The sequence below is a fragment of the Falco cherrug genome, chromosome 9 (genome assembly GCF_023634085.1).
Source record: "Falco cherrug isolate bFalChe1 chromosome 9, bFalChe1.pri, whole genome shotgun sequence".
Lineage (NCBI taxonomy): Eukaryota > Metazoa > Chordata > Aves > Falconiformes > Falconidae > Falco > Falco cherrug.
In genome coordinates this window covers 49,078,530-49,101,869 of record NC_073705.1, presented here as the reverse complement: position 1 = coordinate 49,101,869, position 23,340 = coordinate 49,078,530, and the positions used below count along the sequence as shown (strand labels likewise).

Below are 23,340 nucleotides of genomic sequence, written 5' to 3'. Positions count from 1 at the left end.
CTATCACTATCAGAAAGTTTCAAGTACAGTGTTGTGCAAGAAATATTTATGATTTTATAAAGCATAGCTTTAGTTTGTTTTGTTTATGTATAGTTAATGAACTACCCAAAAATGCTACTGTTTGCAAAGCACTGTTGGAAAAATGTCAAGGGGATATAGATAAAAACAAACATCAGAAAACATACTGATGTTTGTATGTGTACAATTTTAAGTCAGAGCATAGGAAACTTTTACACCGGCTTAAAGCAATGTATGCAACTGAATTAGATTAATTTTCTTCCTTTTCTCTACTCCCCCACAAAGTTTCAATGATACGTAGATCATTCCATGCGCCAGCTGTACACTGCTCATGTACTTCCTTTTCTTATGCTGTCCTATGCTAGCAAAAATGATACCCTAGAAATCCTGTGTAAAGGATTTATCAAATCTAAAAAATTGATATTTTGCAGTTTTAAAATGCTGTTGGGCCTTCAGCTGTACATTGGATGGTGAACACCTTCCTGGAAACCTTTTGATGGAAAAGCATATCCTGAGCCATCTCGCATATTGAGTTTTGTCTGCATAATGAAATCTAGGTGAAAGACTGCATTTGAAACAACATCCCTTATGAATACTGATTGAAAAGCTCATTCATATATAGAATTTTGAGATACAAAACTACATTTTATGAACAATTGAACACAAACGAGTAGCGGGGAAAATGGAAGGCTTCATGTACTAAGAGAGTTACAGAATAGCTGAACAGTGGCATTTCTGAACTCCCAGAAGAAAAGGAAAAAAACCCACTAGCTTCCCACTACACAGTGCATTGAAAGTTGATACATTCAGACCACACGGCCTCTGCTATACTTCACATTTTTCTCTAAGCATGTAGTGCTCCAAAGGCAAAGTTTATTTTTTATTTAGGCCGGTTTGGGTGTTTTAAATACTGTTTAAATTGATGTCTTAACTTTATTGTCAATTAGCTAAACCAGGACAGTTCTTGTGAAATCTCGTGAAATCCCTGGGAATCCAGGGGGCCACATTCTGGGGACTTTCATTCTGTCTAGTCCTTAGATAAACTCACCACAGCTGACTGACATGAACCAACAGCGAAATAAACTGGAAAGGCCCCGATGCTCAATACATTCCAGACAGCGCATTGCATTTGGGCTCCTAAGTGATCTTGAAATACAAGCACTTAAAGGAATCTACTTAATAGCTTACAAATTCTTAAAACGTGCAAAAAATTATTGGGTACACTGAAGTCTGAACCTGTTCAATGATTTTCACATTGCCTAATATTAGGTGCTCTCTATTTACTTGCCTCGTTAAAAAGCTAACCTCCCTGTGTATCCCATTTCCACAGGGACACTTGGTGCAGAAACCAGAATTTACAAGTTCCGAATCACGCTCCACACAAGGATCTCTCAATTACAAAAATTATATAAAAGGAAAAGGGAAAGTAGGCATCTAACCTGAAAAGGGAAAGGGAAAGTAGGCATCTAACCTGAAACTGTAACCAATGCAGTTCAAACACCCTCCCTCTCCACCCTACACGCCCAGTCCTGCCACTGTATTACCTACAAGTACATCCAAAGTATTTGAGCTCCATAGGCAAAGAAAAGTTTGCCATCTGTTTAAAAATTGTAAAGGAATAGACAATCATCATTAATACCCTTCAATGTATTTCCTCACAAATTCATTCATCACTGGATCTCAAAGGGATAACTTGCTGATCTAAATTACAGCTATGTCAAGGACCCTGATAATTCACTAATTCAAAAATGTGAATTATTTTACTAAAGATTATTTTCCCGAAAGTGGAAAAGCCTTTCAAATAAACACTATGGAAGCAGGTGTAAAGCTGAAACATTTTAAATATGTCACTCCTAAGATGATTATGGTTTTTTAAAAAAAAAATAAAAAATATCTGCCTCAGCAGGTGATAAATGTCTCAGGAGGATTCCATGATAAAGCAGATAAAGTGGACTATAAACAAGAAATCAAGACAAAGTTACACTGGTGTAATTAAAAGAGATGGAATTACTTTCAACCCTGTGAATAAACATAAGTACAATGCTTAACTCTGCCTGTGAAATGACATAAATCTTGTAAAAACTATCCAGCAGAAACTGCTAAATGTGCAAACTCTCTCATTATTCCTGTTGCTACTGTCAGTTAGATTGCTGTGTCACCATGAGTCAGTCAGTTACGCAGTCACTTTTACAAAGTGACTTTATTTATTTAATCTCAAATTTATTTAATCTCAAATAATTATCTCTGCCCCGTTTCCCAGATTTTGAGGGTTTGGTCTTTTCTCATCTCACATTCCTTTTCTATGGATTCCGTGATTCTAGTTTTTGCTCTTATCCTTCATCTCCAATTATGTCAGCCTCAAAGTTCTGGGAAGCTGACGCCACATTCGAGTGTGAAAACACATCCCTTTAATTCACATATTGCAAAGAGCCTGGATTGAGGTATAGCTAGTGAAATCAGCAAATTCTTTTAAGCAAAAGTTTGGGGTTTATTTACATACCTTTCCCCCTCCATCATAATATGGAACTGCATGACATTTTTTCATTCAAAAAGCATCGCTTGGTTTTACATGCATGCCAGAAGCATGTGATAAAGACAGTAATCACATGAGGATCTGTAGCGATCTCCTCTGGCTCTTTTACTGCTTTCTTCTTGGGCACACTACATACTAATAACCACTGATGTATACAGCACGAACCCTAACGTGGTTAAACATTTATTAATCTCTCTTCATACCACAGTAATTAATGAATATTTTTTGCATATTGGTAATTCTGTATCAAGTTTAAAATATTATAATACTATAAAAGATCCTCTGGTTTAATTTCCTTTCCATGTGAAATATTTAGGATAAGCACCCTGTTCAGTTTTCATGGACAATACATGACTGTCTATATTTCTGGAGAAATGGATTGTCAGATCATGAGTTTTCATACATTATCTAAAGACATGGCATTCACAAAGTATGCCATTCTTAGAAAGTTTTCCCTGAACAAAAAGAAATCCCAAATTGTTACCTTCTTTTTACTTAACTAGAGAGAACATGCAATTTGTACAAAAAATTTCCTATGCCATATTAAGGGTGTTCTTTAATTGATTTGTCTGCTCTGCTTCGTTTTGTCTTCCATTTTACATGTGGCATATTCTTTTCTAATGCATTCCATGCATTCCAAGAAGTCCCACCTACACAAACGTTAAGCCCAGTAAGTGTCTAAACAAATCTTCAAAACCTGTTGTTTCCGTGGATTTACAATTTAGCTATATTGGCTCAAAATGTGAAAAAAATTGTTGATTTCATTGCTGACAATGATTCATGGCCATTCAGTTCAGTGAACAAATGGATCACCTGTTCAGGCTGTAAGCTGAGACAACTGCATCAAATTCAGCACTTCGTAAAATGGCCTTATGTTACACAGTACTTCCAAGCTTCAGTTCACCACTACTTAAAGTAGGAGATTATATTAATGTATCAAGAATAAAAGAAACTCAGGAAGTCCTTTTTCTGACATAAGCCACCTGTCTGCTGAAATGGCAAACTCACTGCAAAACCAGTTTTGGTTAAAAACCTTCTGCTTATGCGATCACACAAGATGAAGAAATTCTCCATCACAATGTGCGAAGTCAAGGTATTTTCGTAACAGCTATTAAAAGAAAAAAGCATTTTACTTACCAAGCCAACTTCTGTTTAAATATACTGACACAAACACTGGAGGGACCGTGAAGAAATCTACTACTGAGTTAACTTCTAGCCAAAACCATAGCTTGTCATTGGCTGCTATGAACTGAAAAAAAAAGAGGGGGGAGGGATGAAAGAATTAGATTATGCTTATGGTGGTTGCAAGTATGTGCAATATTTTCCCTTCTGAAATATTAAACCACAAAGTTACTGGAGAAATAATTGATGTGTTAGGTCAGCCCAGACAAAACAACATGTCCCACTGGGAAGAAGTCTGTATTGTGCATTGCTTGATAACCACATTGAGGTCAAAATGAAAGGTCTAACTAGAGAGGCAGATCATTTATATGATGAGTTGCAATATCCATGATAAAAACCATTTTCTCCATGTTTAATAACAACTCATCAGTAATAAGAGAAAACCGTAGGTGAGTATATAGTATTTCAAAGTATATCACCTTTGCTATAGCACAGGAAATTTGTTGGCAGTAGTCTCATCACGTATTTGCTGTTCACAGGTTTCTAAATACATCATAGTTTACAGAGTCCCATTATCATCTTACACAGAGGTAATCAACAGGATGACTCCTACAAGGCACAATTCTAGACCGCAGCAGGGCTAGAGTCCTTTGAATTGTGCCATGGATGAGGTCGCTTCCCTCTCCTGACTACAAAACCAGCCCAGGGAACCTGGCAAACTTAGATGCCAAGGACATCATAGTTTTAATCTGCCTATTCATCTATGCGCTTATATAAGGTCAAACTATTCTTCATATTCAAGTAATAATTAAAATGCATGCTTTATAAAAATAAGAAATATAAATATATAACTAGATATAAAAATTTGGTGTATCGCAAAGGTATTTAACATAGCAGTTTTACCCACTTAAGTCTTCAAACCTGGACTAACACATTTCAAAACAGTGCTTTTATTTTTCGAATTACAGGCAATAACCATTGTCTTTCTTCCAAAGCAAACACTGACATGCTCTATTTCACCCACTTAATCTCCTTGCTTTAGAATTACTTTAAAACTTGAACAGAAAATGTTTACGGTGCATACCAACTTTGCTGGAATCCCAGACACAATATTGGAAAGGGACTCTACTGATGTCAAGAACGTTGAAATCATACTTAAAAAGACAACAGGCAACACGAGTAGCATTTGCCTCAGAGAAGACTGAAACCCAAAAATAAATCGACATTTTGTAGTCTATATTACTCAATAGTCAAGCATGACAATTGATCTAAAATATCCAGTTTCAGCAGAAGCTTTCTACTCCCTCCTGTTGAATTTAGTAGTCAGAATATTTGGAACTAAAAGCTTGTTGAGATGGCAGACCAATATTTTCATAACCTGCAACAGAAGTTCTGATCAGCATTTTACCTTTCCAGAGGGAACAACATTTAGGCCTTCAAAAAGTTAAAATGTGTTGTTATTCAACAAAGAAAAAAAATAAAATAAACTGTTCACTGTAAAGGCCACTCATACTTTCCTATGGAAGTATTTGAATAATTATTCATTTAGGTCAGGGGTCCCCAAACTTTTTAACCAGGGGGCCGGCGCGCGGATGAAGTGGCAGGGAGCCGTCTGCGGCTGCTTGGTTTCCCCCCCACAACCCCCGGTGGGGGGGCGGGGGGGTGGGGGTGCAGGGGTGTCTGTAAATACCGGGGGCCGGATTGAGGACCCTGGGGGGCCGTATCCTGCCCACGGGCCGTAGTTTGAGGACCCCTGATTTAGGTAATTAGTGACTAATAAAAGCCCATTCCGTACAGAAGCAATCCTACCATGCTTGAAGAGATATGTTCTTCCAGACGCACTAACATAACTCTGTCACTTCCAAAGCAGGATTACTTCCATACTTGCCATAGCTCTGCTGGATCCTATTGCTCGGCTATGCACTAAACTTGTGCTATTTGGACTTAGTCTTCATCAGCAGTTTGCAGAGTTCACTTCTGACTTCTCACATAGTTGGGTACTAGCCAACAAAAATTTTAAAACAGCTATATGTGTTTGAACACAAATATCTTCTAGGACTGGCGATATGGTAATATTTATATGATTTTGAGTTGCAACATCATTTTGGGGCGAACAGATGGAGAAGGATGAGATTTTCAAATATTTCTTAAAAAATTCTAATTTGCCAATGAGCCCTCATAGGAGATATGTATGAGGGGAAAAAAAACGACAACAACAACAAAAAAAACCCCAAACAAACAAAAACCCCAAAACAAACAACAAAAAAACCCAAACCCAAGACAAACTAAAATAGCTAAAGGTATGAGATGCTTATTATATAACTAGCCAATTCATTATTGATCTAAATTCTTGCATCCAAAGTGTCAGCTTTTCCTCAAGAACTCTCCTCTTCAGTTAGAACTGAAGTTACACCCATCATAGCATTTTAACTTAGATAAGGAGTACTAATCTGAAGTGAATCCTTACCATCCCCACTTACCATATTTAAGTTAACATCACAAAGCTGTTTTGCATAACACAAAGATTTGTTTTGGTTGAAACTGAAACTGAAAACGGTGTTCTAGCAGCACATCTCACATTGTTACTGCTAAAGTGTGTTCAGCCCACAGGACAAGAGCAGCCTCTACACTACTCTCTCTTACCCTTCCAAAAAACACACAGTGTGGATATGAAAGTTTACGCATCAACACTCGGTATGTTCTCCCCTACTGTGCTCTGCTTCTTGATAATGTAGCCTAAGTGACTGCTTTGAGGAAGTATGAGTGGCCAATACGTAATTCTAATTTTCTTGGTAAGAGCATATAACCTTTACCACTAGCACAAAATTTATAAAGCATTCGGATACGTCTGAAAAAACAGTTCTTGGAAGTTCAAAACTACAATGTATTGAATCTGTTGCGTCAAAAAGTTAACCCACATTGCAGGCCTGGTGGAGATCTATGAAAGCTCACCAAATACTTAAGAATTAGGGGTTAATACACTATATGCTTTTATGATACAGCTTAGAATGCACACCCAGTACTGTAAATACTGAAGGAATTTCTCTATTTAGTTAAAGGATAGACACTGCACCTAGACTAGGCAATGAAATGACCTAGATCTGCAACCAAATTCCTTACTGGACCACCAGAAAAGGTTGGTCAAGTTGGTAAGAAGTGAAATCTGAGAAACTCAACTGTCACTGAGACATAGGAGCTCCTGTGATTCAGGAGCAAAATGGAAAAAGGAAGACTACGAGGCAATACTTGTAACAAAATGTAAAGACCAATGTGGCAGGCTTTCTGCTGGCATGAACTTTTCTTTGTAGTTCTGTTATGCTTGAGGCCTTTCCCCCCTGATTTTCCGATTAACAACAAGCAAAGCTAATTTTCGGAGAGTATTTAAAAATAAAACCCAAACATCAGACAAACAAAAAACCCCAACAGCTTGAACTGCAAGCCTTACTGGCCCACATTTTTAAAAGTGCCTGCCTGCCCTAACTTTTAGATACTGCAACAGCATTATTGGATTTTCAGAAAGTGGTAAGTATATTCTAAGGACATATATTTCAGCATGTTGACTAGTATTTACAGCTTCTGCAAAGCATTCATTAGCAGTCTGGGAAAGTGGATGTGCATAAACCTGAATACAGCAGCTCCACCAGCTGTCATCTTTGTCTTTGACTGCCAAAGACATCGCTAGCAGCAGAGGAACAGACCAAGCGTTCCCCAGCCTTGCCGAGGTAGTTATCACTGCCCTGCTGCTGAAACTAGATCTGACGTCATCGACCAGCACTGAACCATAAGAGTTTTCACTTTCTACCACACAAGAAAAGTACGGAACAGATGGCTTAGCTTATAAACTATTGGTCTCCTTACTGATCTTAGACACTTATTATCATTACCTGAATGTTCTTAATCAAATATTTGGGTCGTGCGTTTCAGAAATTAGCTTCGTTTGGTCCAGCCACTGTCAGGTCAGGTTGTACTGAAAGACACTCCCTATTGAAAAGCTATATTCCCCCCTGACCCGTGCTAACAAAGAAACACTACTTACACGCAAGCCAAAGTAGAGTAGGAAGAACACATTGAAAGCCATGTCGATCTGTAATGTGAAATCTTTGTAGAAATTCTGGCAGGATTCTATTGGGCTATTTGAAAGAAAAAGAAATTGGAGCAAAACGTCAGTAAATGAGTATCTACTCTGGTGAGATTTTTATGCATTTCATTTAGGACCTTGATTCAGAAATCACATTTCTGTTTTCCAGTCGTTTGCAAGATACAAGCAAGCATTTCAAATGAATTATTTTATTCATTCAGTTAGCCATTCATACAGTCTTTATATTCACCTGTTCAGGTAATATCTGAGAATTAACATGCAGATACCTTTAAGAAAGGACAAGCAGGAGAATACCTCAGGATTCCTTAACCCCACATTAACCCTTAAAGAACTGACTTCTTTCTATAGGAGACATACCTATAATACTTTAGGAAAACACCTAACAAGCACACAGCCACAGTGAAACATTACATGTTTTTAATTCATATCATAACATAAAACCTTAGACAAAAAAGAAGTTGCTTAGGAATACATTACCCATTAGCAACCTGGGGTACTTAGTCTTGCAGAATCCCTTGTTTTTAAGAAGTTGGTTTTGGTTGGATTTTTTATACTTTTTCTCACTTTTTTTTTTGTGTATGGCTATTTAACGTACTTTATGTACAGTACTATGAACTGAGTAGAAAAGCAGCATAGCCCACTGGTAAAATTAAATAACGAAATAAATTGAGGAATTTGAAGCAGTACTCTAAGGGTTAATTTCTGCATGCAGGTTAATTAAAATACCTTTGTGTGTGTCAGGCAGCCATTGCAAATTCTAGCTTAATATATTGTGCTTTATTTAACAGTGGGACAGGTCAAAAGCATACTCTATACAAACTGGTACTTTATAGATACACTTTTGTGTAAGGAAGGAGGTAACTTCCACGAGTATAACTAGTGATTTATTTGTGAGGTTTCTAAAATAGGTTGGTGAAGCCACAGAACAACGTTGAAGTCACAGACCAAAGTGAAAGTCACGTCCCAATATATGCTGATGTATATGCTATATATACATAACATCCCACCATATATACATGTATATACACACATATATTGCAAATGATCATCACAACTGTATTCATCACAACTGTAACAAAGTGGAAAACTAGAACATAGGTCATTTGATCATTTGGAGCCCTAGAAAACACCCTTTTAGGAAAGAAGAAATTCTTTGGCTTCCCAGGTCAAATAAATCACTGCAAGTGAACATAATACCAGTTAGTATAGTGGTAGCTCAGCAAATACAATGCTAGACCGCTCAACAAGCAAAATTCTATGCATTATGAATGTCAGTTACCTAATTTAAAGGCATAAAAGGAAATTACCTGGGCTACCAGGTCATTACACATGCAGCCAAATTTTCCATTCCTTGTATACATTACAGATCAAACAGGTTAAGTAAAGCATGCCCTCTCCTGCCTTTAGATGCATGAATGTATACAGCAAAATTCTCCTTGCTGTACAATAGCTTTATATTTTAAGAAGTTTCAGTACTACAGGAAATTCTATCAAAATTGTTTTTCAAAAGCTGTTTGCAAAAACATTGAAGTTACGAAACATTTCTGTGATAATTCGAGTAAAATTGATTTACAAAAGCAGGCAGAAGGGAAAAGAAGCCAAATGTTAACATATAGGACGGAGGACAGCACCTCGTACTTTACAAATACATCTTTAGCTACAAAACCAGCGGATGTAATCTGAAAACCCAACAGGATCGTTTCCCGATGGCATTATTGAGAGCAATGGATTCTGCCAAAATAAGGTAGGCTACACACCGAGTCACCATGTACCCCACCAACAGAAATCACAGTAAAGTGCAGTGGAAGCAGAACGAACAACCCTGCACAATCACAGAGGCTTGGACTCTTAATTCCAGGTTAGGTTCCTGTAAAAGCTGCAGAAATTCACTGAAGCAAATAGAACGGCACAGATTTATAACTAGGGTCGAGGTCTCATCTTCCTTCCCACAGTTATTTGGTACTTGTCATGTTTGTGAGATAAGGTCAGCTCAGGTTGTACCTAACAGCCATACTTTTGTACCATTGTCCTTTACAAAAACCTACAAGATCTGACAAATTAGCCAATGCATAATACACCTTCATTTTGTATACAAAACACTTCGCCCAGTGGACCACAATCCTGATGTAGGACTTTGGTTTACCTAATACCAGAACTAATACTTCTGCTAGTCATATCCCTAAAGCACCCTTCATTTCAGAGATCCTCTCTCTCTCAATTTCTAAGTTACCCGTTTCAAAGACTATGTTGGTGCCTTTTTATTTTAAATTATGATTTTGTCAGAAAGGTATGTCACTAACGCTAAACAAATGATCATTTTTACACACAGGATGGATTACACCAGATTTTAAATTTTCCAAATTAAATGGCAACATTCTACAGTTTAGATTTTTTGTTTTCATCAGTAGCTCAAATCTGAGCTGACAGAAAAACATGGCCACTAACGTTTCTCATTGTGCTATTCAGTCTGCTGCAGAAAGGAAGCCAATTTGAAACCCCTCTTTACATCAAATTTCCCCCAAACAGAAGCACTCTAGCTCTTTGAGTTCCAGACAGTAGTGTGCTCCAGGACTAATATTATATTCCCAATTTCAAACTAATATCAGATGGCTTGTCCTGTGAGATTTCACCCCTTTAGATTACCAAAGGTTTCACCTTTGAAGGAGGTAACAGATGTTTAGAAATATTTTTATTACTCTTCCATGGAAGTGTGTTTCATTGTAAGTTCGTGCATTTATACTGCTAAAAACAAGGATAAACTACACTAAGGTTAATGGAATACCACTATACTAACAACGACAGGAAAGATTTAACATAACTAAATAAAAATTACAGTAATGATGTAACTAAATGCATGGGCTTCCCTCAAGAGGTGGAAGGATCTACAGTCCAACCAAAGCGCATGTATACCAACGCACACAGCATGGACAACAGGAGGAGCTGGAAACCACTGGGCAGCAGGAAAATGAAGACATAGTTGCTGTCATGGAAACACAGAGGGATGCCTTGCATTCCTGGATGACTGGAATTCCCGAGTGCTGCAAGGGTTGGCTATGAACTCTTTAGAAGGGACAGGCAAGGGAGGAGAGGTGGTGGGGTAGGCCTGTTTGTTAGGGAGTGTTTTGATTGTCTAGACCTTAATGATGGTGATGATAGGGTTGAGTGTTTATGGGTAAGACTCAGGGGGAAGGCCAACAAGATAGATATCATAGTGGGAGTCCTACAGACCACCCAAGCAGGATGAAGAGACAGACAACACAGTCTATAAGCAGCTGGGAGAATTGCTGCCATTATGCTCCCACAGAAGTAAGGGGAAGAAATTCTATAGTCAGAATTTAGCCCAGCTTCACAATCATAGTAACTTCTGTCTGGCTGATCTTACATAAAACATTCCCCACAATAATGGGAAAGGTTGTGCACACCCAATCGGTACTTGAAATTACTATCCAATATGCAAATTTCAGTTCCCTATTTTTTAAGGAAGTGGACTCTTGTATTTTTGGCACACGTCATGTCAGTCTGCTCTTAATGGTTTTCTGCACCTTTTTTTTTTTTTTCTTCTTAATAACAAGGCCTGCAAAGACTATGATGGATGCCAATTTTTATCTGTGTGTAATTACATACCAAAATGCAAAAGATTAATTTAAAGACATATAAATCTAGTTATGGTTTGCCACATTTCTTGAGGACCAGAAGTTATATGCAAAACATTCATCAACCATAACAAAATAAAATTATTTCTACTGTATCTTCAGGAAAGTACCAATGTTAATGTTGTACCACATCTCTGGAAATTTAAGAAGCTATTGAAACTTTCAGCAATTCAAAGAATTGCCTAAATTTAGAAATTTTGCCTAAATTAAAAAAAATAATAATTTTTGGAAAAAAGTAAAGTTGTCTTCTAAATGGTGGAGAAAAAGCTACATCCATTATTGAAATTAGATAAAATATATTTTAAGTCTTAATACTAATTAAATAAAATGTAAAATTGAAAAATATGAACTAAAAAAAAAAAATTGTTAAAAACTTAACATGCCCGAGAAAGAAATGCAATAACCTGGTACTACGAAAAATTAGGAAGTTTTTTTTATTTCCATTGCTCATGACAGTTTTTGGATTGCACAATAGTACGTTATATGATAAAAGTAGTGTGCCATTTCTATTCTAGAAGGAATGTCCATTGATGAGGGTGAATTTTAAAATCAAACAATAATTCTGTACGCAAGTAGAGGCTGCTACAATATAATCAACACAAACGAATAAATAATTGAAAGAAACCACTCAATATTTAGAAGCTTTTTAGTATCCAATAATTTGAAGACATTCCATTCCCTTCCCACTTTCAAATGATATTTGAATGCAACTTATGTGTATTACTTTGGGTGTGTAAATGTTCTTTGTTCATAAAACTGTCTATAGTGATTTTTTATTCCAAACTATTCTGTTTTACTGGAAGCACCTCTGTAGTACTGAATTGCCTCAAATTTATTTGAAAAAAAAAAAAAGTTACAAATTTTGAAGTAAAAAATGTTTGCCACAAATCTGGTAAGACAGTGTCCATTTATACTCTTAATACATACTTCTAACAGTGCAGGAAAAAAAAGGGGGGTTATATTTAGGCTTTTAACTGTGTTTCAGTGATGTAGTATTAAAGTAAAACTAAGGGGAAAGCCATATGTTTCATTGCCATATGTTTCATTTAGGAAAAACAATTTTCATTCAAATGCAGGATACTTTTGCTTCCTTTAACTGTGGTTTAGTTGCACAGCTCAGAAGGGAATCAACAGTTAAAAATCATCTTTACTGAAACAGGCATGGACATAGAGCAAAATTATAAACAAGGATGCCTATCAAGTGTCAACGTAGTGAAACAAATGCCACAATTAAAATCCATCAGCAAGTCTAAATATAATGAAAGTTATCAAACATCTCACAGATTGATAAGAAAGTGTAACCTTTTTTTTCATACTTCAAATGGCTTTCATTTATTAACCAAGTTAGTCCCATAGCAGCTAAACAAAAAGTATCTTCTTGCAGGTGTGTAGTGATCTAAATGCAAGATGCCTTGGTAAATGACTCAGTTTAGAAAGCCTTTCTTTGAGTCATAACATCATTAAACTCATTCATTTTTTAATGGCAAATATCTTCTAAATTACTTCACCCTCCTTTGACATGGTGGTGTCTGCCACTGGGGAAGTGTTGCCTTAGCGTTTTCAGTCAGCACTGCAGGACGTGCAGGAAGAGTTAAGCTGGTTTCTGTCCCCAACAGGCGGAGCAGCCAGCTGGATCAGCACCACCTTCAGTCAAGGCAGGGGGAAAACCCACCTTACCCACAGCAGAACTGCAGTGTAATCTGCCCTTACAGCCCTAAATTGTGGGATCCATAAAACTCCATGGCATCATCCCTAGTTATAGATATGTTCTAAGAGGTTTTGTGTACCTGAAGCTAGTGAGTGAAGGAGGAACAATCCCTTTGTCGATGAATTTTGCAGACAGTTATGCCCCAATGGCCAAGGATGATACTCTGACCATTTCCTCTCTCTTCTTATCTTCACATTGATAAAGATACATTTGAATTCGTTTTGACCATTCAACAACCTACGTCTAAATCCTTAGCTACTGTTTCTCCTGTGCACACACACACAGACCTGGATAACTTTCTGCTCCCAACGTGTTTCAGTGTCAAATCCTGGAGCTTCTTTTTTGTACTCTAGCCAAGATGCTGACCATGCTTAGTTGTCTTTCTCTCACCTTTTTGTATAGTACCTTTATCTTCCTCTTCCTTCAGAAAGCTTCAGATAAGTATTCCCGCATAACTTCCTGGGACTTCGCCAAGTACTTTTTTAATTCTCTGTTCTGACTCTCCTTTTCTTAATGAATTAAACTGTATTTTTCTTTCCAGTCACAAAAACTCAACTTTAGCATGCGATGAATTTATTTTTGATTATTCTATCTTACTGTCTGTTTCCATCTCCATTCCTGCTTTGGCCACATGTCAAGCGGCCTCCCTTCTTCACTCGGATATACATCTTCCTCTTTGACATTCCTTTTGAAAATGTATTGCTGACCTTAGGCCCATACCCACTAAGCTATCTTTCATTTACATCAACAAATAGTATCCTCTTTCTTCAATTTTAAGGCAAATAAGCAAAATATAAATCTGATCAAAAAAAAAAAAAAAAAGATGACCTGCCGAACAATGTGAAATATAGCTATCTTCCAAGATTTATTAGGCTATTATTTAATCTACCCCTAATAAATTGCTAGCACCTCAAGGGAGCTGCTTTTCAGAAAAAAGCACAGGAACAATGCAAGTTGCTTGTCCTTATTTCCCTTTCCTAATTTCTATCACAACACCTTCTGTTATTCTTTAAAGTCTGATGGATCACAAGCTGGCATTAGAGCATTACCCTTCTATTTCTAACCTAATTAAAAAATGCATCATGACTCATCTGTTCTGTAGATGCTTTCGACAACTAAGTACTTCTATATTATCTCCCTAGCACACTGGGGAACCCTGAGCAGCTTTTAAACTCATTTTGGGTAAAATTAACAGGTTTCCTCATTCTCCTTCAAAAATATCCACTGTCAGAAGAAATAAGCAGTTTCAAAACCAGATCAATCAGTAATAAGTTGGTACAAAAGCATCATTTAGTAAAGATTTTTCTAAGAATCAGGGTCAGAGATATATAATTTTTCCTTATGGTTCTCTGACTTAAGTGGATCATGTGATAAATATCTAGGCATAAAAGGTTTGGGGGGGGTGGGGTGGGGTGTTTCCTGTGAATGTTAACTTGATTTATAGATATATTTAAATCCTGTGACTTGACAGTTTTTAATGCAAAATTAATTCAGTTTAGAAAATGAGACAGAGGAGGCCTTCCAGTGGGAAAGAAAGAAAGGTTCTTAATTTCCTTTTCTGTCATATCCATGTACAAAATTAAGAGCAAAATTAAATTTGTACAACTGCAAAAAGAAGGTATACTTTCCTGATGCCTTCTCAGATGCAGAAGATTTTGCCTAGCATAACTCTGACTCTCACAGAGCTATTTGTTACTGGCAACATACAAAGTGACAGAGTCAAGTAACATTGCTAGTACTGATTTTACCTAAATGAACTAATACAACTTGGTAAAGTTCAGTACTGTTGTCAGTTTGCATCTTTCTTGTTCAAGTTTTCCATGCATTTTAAGTACACCGTGCCTCTTCTAAGACTGCCATAAGCCAACCCACCATAGAACTCAAGCAAAATCAAATTCTTACCTTCCTCAGCCCAAACACAAAACTGTATACAAGTACAGTAATAAGAAACTTTCACGTACAGATTTATTTTGAATTGCTGGGATATATATAAAATATGCACATTAAAATTGCTCACTGTGAAAACAGAGTATTTCTTAATTTCATCAGGGGGTATGTACATTCACTACTGCCTGCAGCATATGTCTTCTCCAATTACTGACTTTCACAAACAAAAGCTAAAGGAAAATTCCTGCAGAACAGCTAAACAACCAGGAACCGAGTGCTAAAACAAGTATAAGTAAATGGCCCAGAGTCAAATCTCTCCAAGTTTTTTGAGCAGTGAACAGAAGACAAAGCATGCGCTTTCTTGCAAAAGGTTTGCTCAGAACCACATAAGTAAGTAGGAAGAGTATATGATTTTATTTTGCATTAGATTTGTTAAATGCTTACCATAAGCTGAGAACAGTGGCAACTGCAACTAGGATTAATTTACCTTGATAAAATAATCTCCCTGATGACAAATCAATTCTAACAGAACAATAGAGCAACAATGCCAGGGAACACATTTTTAATCAAAGGTTCTTGTGTGAGACTACTAACATATTAAAGAGAAAAACTCCAGTATATGGTTTCAACAAACATAATATTATTATCTTTTTTGAACACTTAATAAGCCACCTCAGTTATATCTGATATGCTGCCTACATTGCAGAAAGATTCTGTTAAACTGCATACCCTATTTACTAGAGCTGACAATCTGGCATATTTCTACTTCATAATGACCCCTTTCTATTACTCCTTGTCTGTTACTATTTAATATAATTGCTCTTTAATATTCTTTATCAAAGTGCATCAAGGAGTAATAAGTTGTTGTAGCTGTTCATTCCAGAGAACAGAAAATAATTGGTGACATGAAAATGCAAACACATCATATGATACTGCAAAAAGGGTATTAATCCCTTTTCCACATTGACATTGAATTGCATAGATGGAAATGGATCAAGTTAGTGAGAAGTACATCAGAAGCATCAAACTTTTTCAATTAAAACAGTTAAACATCGCAATAAGTTCTTTAGAGAGAATGGTGATTCTCAGATTTTTAAAACAGTGGTAAGTATTTTTCAGCCTGGGATATACAGACCACTTACAATCCTTGCATTTGCCTGTGTCAACAGAATGTTCTACACGTGATACTTCTAAAATTTCCTCCTCCTGTAGAGGACGGCCTACAAACCGGTGTTCTCTTAGATAAGTGTCAGTAGGCACACATTTATGTGTAACCACTCTTACCTTGCAACAGAAGGAAGAGTGACTTCCTGAGATTTCCTCTTCCTCTATTTTATGTGATTCTACTTTGCAGCCGCTTCCTTTTACAATTAACCAAAGGTGCTTTTCACGTTTTCTATCCACTTTCCTTAAAGTTTTCAACAGTCCACCATCATCACCGGTTTCCAGCTTTAACTACTCCTTCACCTCAGTGCCTTTTATTATCCTTCTATTCTGTTGATATTGATGCCCAACTTTTAAAATTCTCCCACATCTGACTGCACTCTTTGAAAAAACACACTTTCCAAAAGTGAGAATGTCCTCTACCTAACCTATTTGACTCCAAGTTAAGATAACTATTTTTCTTTTCTATATCATCATAAAACTGACCCTTAATTTTCTGCTTGATATGTGTAACGGACTCCTCCAGATGATTTTGAATATTCTTTCTATATGTTTATTGCTTGCTTACATACTGTAATCAAAACAAACAAACAAACAACCTAAACTTGTCCTACGGAATTTAGTCTAAATTCAACTATCCTAACTGAAAATGACAAGAGTATCACATAAATTGAAGTGTTTAAATCTTTCCACTTCATTCATCTGTCTTTTCTGGAATTCCCTCCTCTGGCTACTATCTAGTTTACTGAATACTAAAAAACTTGGACCTAAGGTACATTATTTGACTTTAATGTCAGTGAATAATGTAATTGAGCAATGAAAGCCAGAGGTGCTGCAAAACGGTAAAAACTTGACATTACATTACTGCATCAGTTTTTTTGGGTCAAGCTTTTTAGTGCATGCACCCAAATCTAATACTACCCATAGAAAGCTATCTATATTGCGTTAATGAATATTCTAAGGCAGTCCTAATACACAGTTACACCAGGCAGGATATATTGTTTCATATGTCAAATGAAGGAATAACTGTAAACACGAATAATGTACATTCCTTCAAAAAATTTAAGTAAAACTAGAAAATATATTAGCCCCAAACAAATTTTCATAATTTCAGAGTCCCTCTCGTTCCTCATGAGGAACTTTGAGCATTATCTATCCCATCAGCATAAGGGTCCTGTTAAGCACCTCAGTCATTTAATACCTAACACACGCCTAAGGTGCCATAGGTCATGTACCTCAGCTACTCCCAAACTACTACACATCCAGTATCCTTGTAAATTATGATGGGAGATCTGTATGTGTATACTTGTTCCACTTGACAAGGAATAATGGACAGGTGAACTGAAGTAAAAAACCTTTCAACTACCCAGAATAACCATCTGAGTTCTTAGAACAGACCCTGAGTATCACAGTGTATCTCTCTAAATTTGTCTAACTTAAACAAACTGCAGGCACATAATCTAGGTAAAATTCACTCCCAGCACAGAGAAACACTTAGAAGAGTCCTTTGTATCACTTTCCCTTTCTCTGGACTCCTGAAGAGTCTTATTGCACATACCTTTAAAGTAAAACACGTGCACACGGTTTCTCTACCCATACACTCCACTGTGGCTTACTTTCCACACGCATATAACGGCAACCTAGGAAATGTTGCTACTCAGAAATGTTCATGTCACAGCTGTCACAGCTGCTCCAGCCATGGGACCTCATTATTTACCAGGACCGTCTTAAGAGCAAACTACCATGTTCTTGAGGCAAAATGCTGATTCTATGAAAGACTCACTGCATAGCCACATTTACTTTTTGCAAAAGAATAGAAACAGTTTAAACAAACAAAGAAGAAAATTTAAAATATCCTTCAGCTCTTTCCTAGTTCAACATTTCAGATAAGAAAACTAGCCTGGAGCCCAAGTGATAGCCCCTATCACAGCAGCTTTTCTAAACAGAAAAGGCAAAGCCCTTTTTAGGCAGATTAATGACATTATGCCTTTCTTCTTTAGCAGTCACTTTATCTCCATTAACAAATGGAGTAAAGTTTGGCCAACACCTGTAGTGGCTGCTCAGATCGATTACCACAACCCTGATATAAAACTACTTTACATCAATGTAAGACGGGGATTATAATGATGTTAAAAATGAATATATAGGGGCCTTTTTCTCTGACACAATCTCAAAATGGCTTGCACTGTATCATCCATCACCCTTTTATCCTGGCTGCTGTGCATGGGAAAATGGATGTGTAGTTAGGCTTACACACTGAGCTAATGGAAACTCAAAAGGACTAGTGTAATAAACCATTTTGCACCGATTTCAGGAGGAAGAACTTCACATTGCCATATAGATATGTGTCTGAGCAGTTTTATAGTCCTAAAATAATTTTCCATTGTTATAAGAAAAAAAAAAGTAACTGTCATTATGCGGAATATAGGAATAACAGCAACAACTGAAAAAATAAATGTCCTAAGTAAGGCTAAATAATAAAATATTCTCAGGCCAGCAGAGTATCAGCATGTGGGTGGCTTCACACCAGTTGTGGAAATTACTTCCCCCTTTTTTTTTTTTACTGTTTTGAATATATTGCATGTTTTCAGTTACCTACTTAAAAGTACACACTAAGAGTGTATTTCATCTTTATGTATACATATATATCTGTTCACAATTATAATTTTTCAAGCAACATAACTTTTTATATTATATATTTTATATATTTTTATATATTATATTTATATTGCAGGATACGTAATGTTTATTCACCATGTTGAATACTAATTTCTAATTGGTAAATTAATTTTGATCCCCAAAAACGCACAGAATGTAACCTCAGAACACCTAACATTTGCACCACTACAAACTGTGTTCAGACACAATGTTTCAAGTCACTTTCCAAAGCGTTGTTTCATCATTTTATCAGGAAACTATACGATTAGCATTAAATTGTATCTTCTACCATGCTGATGAAAGATCTGAATACATTTAAGAACATATGAATAACAGGTTGCTTCAGATGGTCACAATGTCATTTGTAAAAGATACTTAGAGTAGTGTTACAATTCCTCATACGGAATTTTCTTTTGTGTTTTGTAAATGAATACATTTTAAATTTTGCAGACTATTTCTATTACTAAAACCCCCAAAACCGTTGCACTTCAAAATGCTTCCCAAATTCTGACTTTTAGTGAATGGTTATGTATAATCTTACCTCTTTTCACTGTCACCTGCTGCTAAAGTTGACAGCAGGGAAAGGTTTATCTTTCTGAACACTACTGGCATCATTCAGCAGTTGTCAGAACAGGATAGTTCATACACGCTTTCCTTCCCACATCTTGACAACACTGCAATTGTCTATCTAGTCAATAAACTACTGTAATATGCTGGAAATGTTAAATATATAGATCTGATACATATTATGTCCTATTCATTCTACAAAAGCTTCAATAATAATGTTATGGGGTTTTTTAAATTCCAGTTCATGCACTTAATGCTCTAGACTGCATTCAGTGTATACACCATTATGGGAAACACATTGGCATGCACAAGCAATACAAGAATAGATTATAATTAATCCCGTAGACAACCAAAAAAGGTGAAGTTGCATCATGCAATGAAACCACAGCTTGGCCTGGGCTGCCATGCAGAAAAAACCTACATCAAAGAGTCTGCTGTACGGCTCCTAGGTAAGAGTTGATATGAAAGAGGTGAGTTATTTCAGCAATGAAGTCACAGGCTGAAAATGTTTATACTACTGTAAACAAAATACTGTACATAGCACCAGTATTACTCGAGGGGGAGGTGGGGTGGGGGAAGATGCTTGTAGAGGAGGACAAAAAAGGATGAGAAAGAGAAGAAGGGGGAGGAGGATTTATAAATTACAGTAACAAGTCTGAAATCCAATCGGTCCTTTTTAACAAGCATTTTTTTATTTCATTCAAAATAATCTCATCTGAGCTTTCAAAGCAAACCCGAATTTTCAATGTATCTTGCAAAAAAAACAGTGGATGAATTAATGGTACAGGGTAGTTTCAAAATGTCCATAGTGTTCAGTAACTGATGAATAACTGAAGATAATAAACACATAGATATGCAGAGATGAATTTTTCAATGCAGTGCACAGGACCTAAACCACACAACTTCCACTGATTTGAATGCATAATGTATTGCACTGAATGAATATGGGCAATATAACAGATGCATTGGTATGAGTGATTTATTCAGCCACCTTCTGCTGCTTTTCTAGTAAAAGACATCTTTCTGCTGAATAAAGCAGGTTTTTTTGCAGAGATTGTGCTAATTCTGAATTGCCTTTACCTTACTCACCTTCACAGCTGTTCTGAATGCAAAAATGTGCCCTGAATAATAGGGTGACCACCTAGCCTGTTCTAAGGCATGTACATTAGGCCCCGTACTTCATAGCCTGATTCCAGTAAGTTAATAAAGGAATAGCTGACCAGGTAATTTATTTTAACGCAATACTCAAATAAGAGGATCCTACCCTGTGACGGAAAAAAGTATTATTCTGTAACACCGTAACATATTTTTATGTGTATGCCATTACAGAACGATTTGTTCCATGTTTTTTCCAACAGGTATGCTGGTTTTGAGCATTTTTTCTTCATTGCCTTTAATTGTAGGTGGTCGCTCTATTTTAATCACAGTTTTGAAATATACCAACTAATTATGCAGGACAGCAATTTCAGGAACACCAGAAACAGTTTTATCAAGAACGCTGAAATTTAACTTATCGTATAAAGTTTTTAATAGAATCTATCGTTGTATCAGTTGCAGAACAATTGCTTTTGTTGTCTCTGGTTTTAAACACTAATAAATCTTGAAAAATTAATCTTCCTATTTAGCCAATTGCCACAGAAATTTAGATCAAAATAAAATAATTTTAATTGTAAGTACAAATTAATTTCTGTCCTCTTGAAATTGCTCAGAATATTTTGAAGAAAAAACTGTCAGCACCTTTTGAATGAGGTAAAAAAATAAATCCATATTCCAGTTATAAAACTTCCGATTGTACTACACTCAAATAGTGTTTAACACATTCTTTTTCTAGCCAAACACTTCCATCCTCTTCACAGGGACAGAACTTACAGTCATGACTCATACCACTTTTGGCCACCATTCGCTATTTAACAAGGCTAGCAGGATGTTTCATTAATTGCATATTAAAGATGTGAACATTTTCTTGGGTGTACAGGTATGCACTTACAAATTGTTGCACAGTGCATGCAAGTGTTATCGACGAGGAAAAAGGTTACTGAGTCAAGACAGATTTAAGAACTGCTGACACAGCCAGCAACCTACTACATTATTTAAGGCAAGCGGATGAGAAGCCCAGAAATCTAGAAAATGAACTTGCAGACTTCCACAGCGTACCATTCCTATTACTGTACAGTTTAGTAATAGGAATTATGGCATACGCATTATGTACTATAGCATATATGTATGTATTGCAACATAAATATACATATTACATATGTATACGTTCCCACTGTTGTGGAAATAAAAGAGCCTAGCTTTTCTTACTTGGCAAACGTTGATTTAGCAAAAGATGAAAAACAGCCCTTATATTTATTCTTAAGAAAAATAATACACAGGTGATTTTTCATCTAGTCACGATGGACAACTCCTCAAGACACAAACTGAACACAGAGCAGGTCTTAGTTCTGCAATCTCATCACTCAGAAGATGAACATAATTTAAAAACAAAATGAGAAGAACCATATCCTGGGTATCTGTTACTAATGCAGGAGAGGACGACAGAAGCTACAAATGCAAAGATGTCTGAAGATCAGGTTAAATTAGTTTACCATACACCTTCACAATAGTTTATTGTCCTATGAACAGTGAATTTTGCTAGAAAACCAGTTAGTCTTGAGAGACCAAATCGTTACGTTCAAGAAGAGATTCGGACTTCTGTTTTCAGATGTCTGCTACGAACAAACCTCACATTAAAAAAGACTCTCTGCTGCAGCTGGAGGGAAGCCATCAAACTCATTAATTTCTCAACAAGCTAAAATGGCAGAAATTTGTCCCTTTTGGTTTCAAACTAAATGACCAGAGCTACCATACTGAGCTAAACTGCCAACTGAATTTTCCCTGGAGTTCGGTTCTTTCCAATCCCTGAGTATGAAATTCCTTTCAGTAAATCAACTACTAGCAAAGTTTAGTCCAGCAAAACAGGGCATCCGATTCTAGCATTCTGTTTTCTCCTAGCCATACCATGATGCACAGCAAAAAAATCAGGTCAGACTAGGGTCTCCATGTTGTACATATTTCTACTTATACACTTTCTAATAAACCCACTCACTAAAGAAAGCTCAGCTGTATTCAAAGCCTTCTTGTCTAACTTGTTCTGAACACCTGCATGAACAAAGATTTCAAATGTCTAGACAGCTTGTTTCAATGCTTCATAGCTCTTATAAATACAGATAAGCCTAGTCGTTATTAGTATCAATAATTAATAACAAGCTTTAATCTTCATAATATTATTGCTCTTCTGTATTGAAGAAAATGTTTATGGCAACAAGAATTCTTCCCTCTGACTTCAGAGGGAACTTTCTAACCTGTTGATGTCCTGGCCTTCATTTAATTTCAGTACACCTGTTTCCAGAATCTAAAGAGAATACTGTATTAGCAAGTTGTTGTCATTTTTTTTGCTTGTTTGCCAAAATTAAAGGCTGATATTTTTAAGAAATCTAATGATTGAAGCTTTTGAAAAATTTAATTCGCTATATATTCCATGCTCTAGGAAACGTATATGAATGTGTCAATATTTTTCTATACTTTGCCTTTTTCTGTGTATATTGTATTGACATTTCATAAATTCAGTTCCTTGTTTAGTCAGATATGCTGTTAAACTCACACCAGAATTCAACAAAGGTACAATAAAGACATAATTGAACACTCATTCTTATTTTCCTAAACCTAGAAAGAAAAAAGACAACACACTAGATCTCACTGCACTTCAAATTTGAGATTTACATCAATGAGACTGACAAATACTTAATATTTAAGGTGGTACATACTGTTTCAAGAAGGAATTTGACAAAATACACCTACACTTTTAATGAAAAGTACAAATTGCTAGGAAAAATAGTCAAGAGAAAATTTCACTGATATTTCACAAGTAATCATTGAAAATTAGCTTACT

The 23,340-nt window shown here is 36.3% G+C and overlaps 1 protein-coding gene across 24 annotated transcripts in view; it reads right to left on the bottom strand.

Moving 5' to 3' along the window:
- KCNMA1 (potassium calcium-activated channel subfamily M alpha 1) overlaps positions 1-23,340 on the bottom strand; it is a 505,772-nt gene that overhangs the window by 199,468 nt on the left and 282,964 nt on the right. For all 24 annotated transcript variants that reach the window (XM_055720090.1, XM_055720092.1, XM_055720089.1 and 21 more), the window contains 2 exons: positions 7,710-7,803; positions 3,689-3,800 (listed from right to left, as the gene is read on the bottom strand). In XM_055720090.1, the coding sequence (XP_055576065.1) occupies positions 3,689-3,800; positions 7,710-7,803 (206 nt within the window). The remainder of the gene's footprint in view (positions 1-3,688; positions 3,801-7,709; positions 7,804-23,340) is intronic.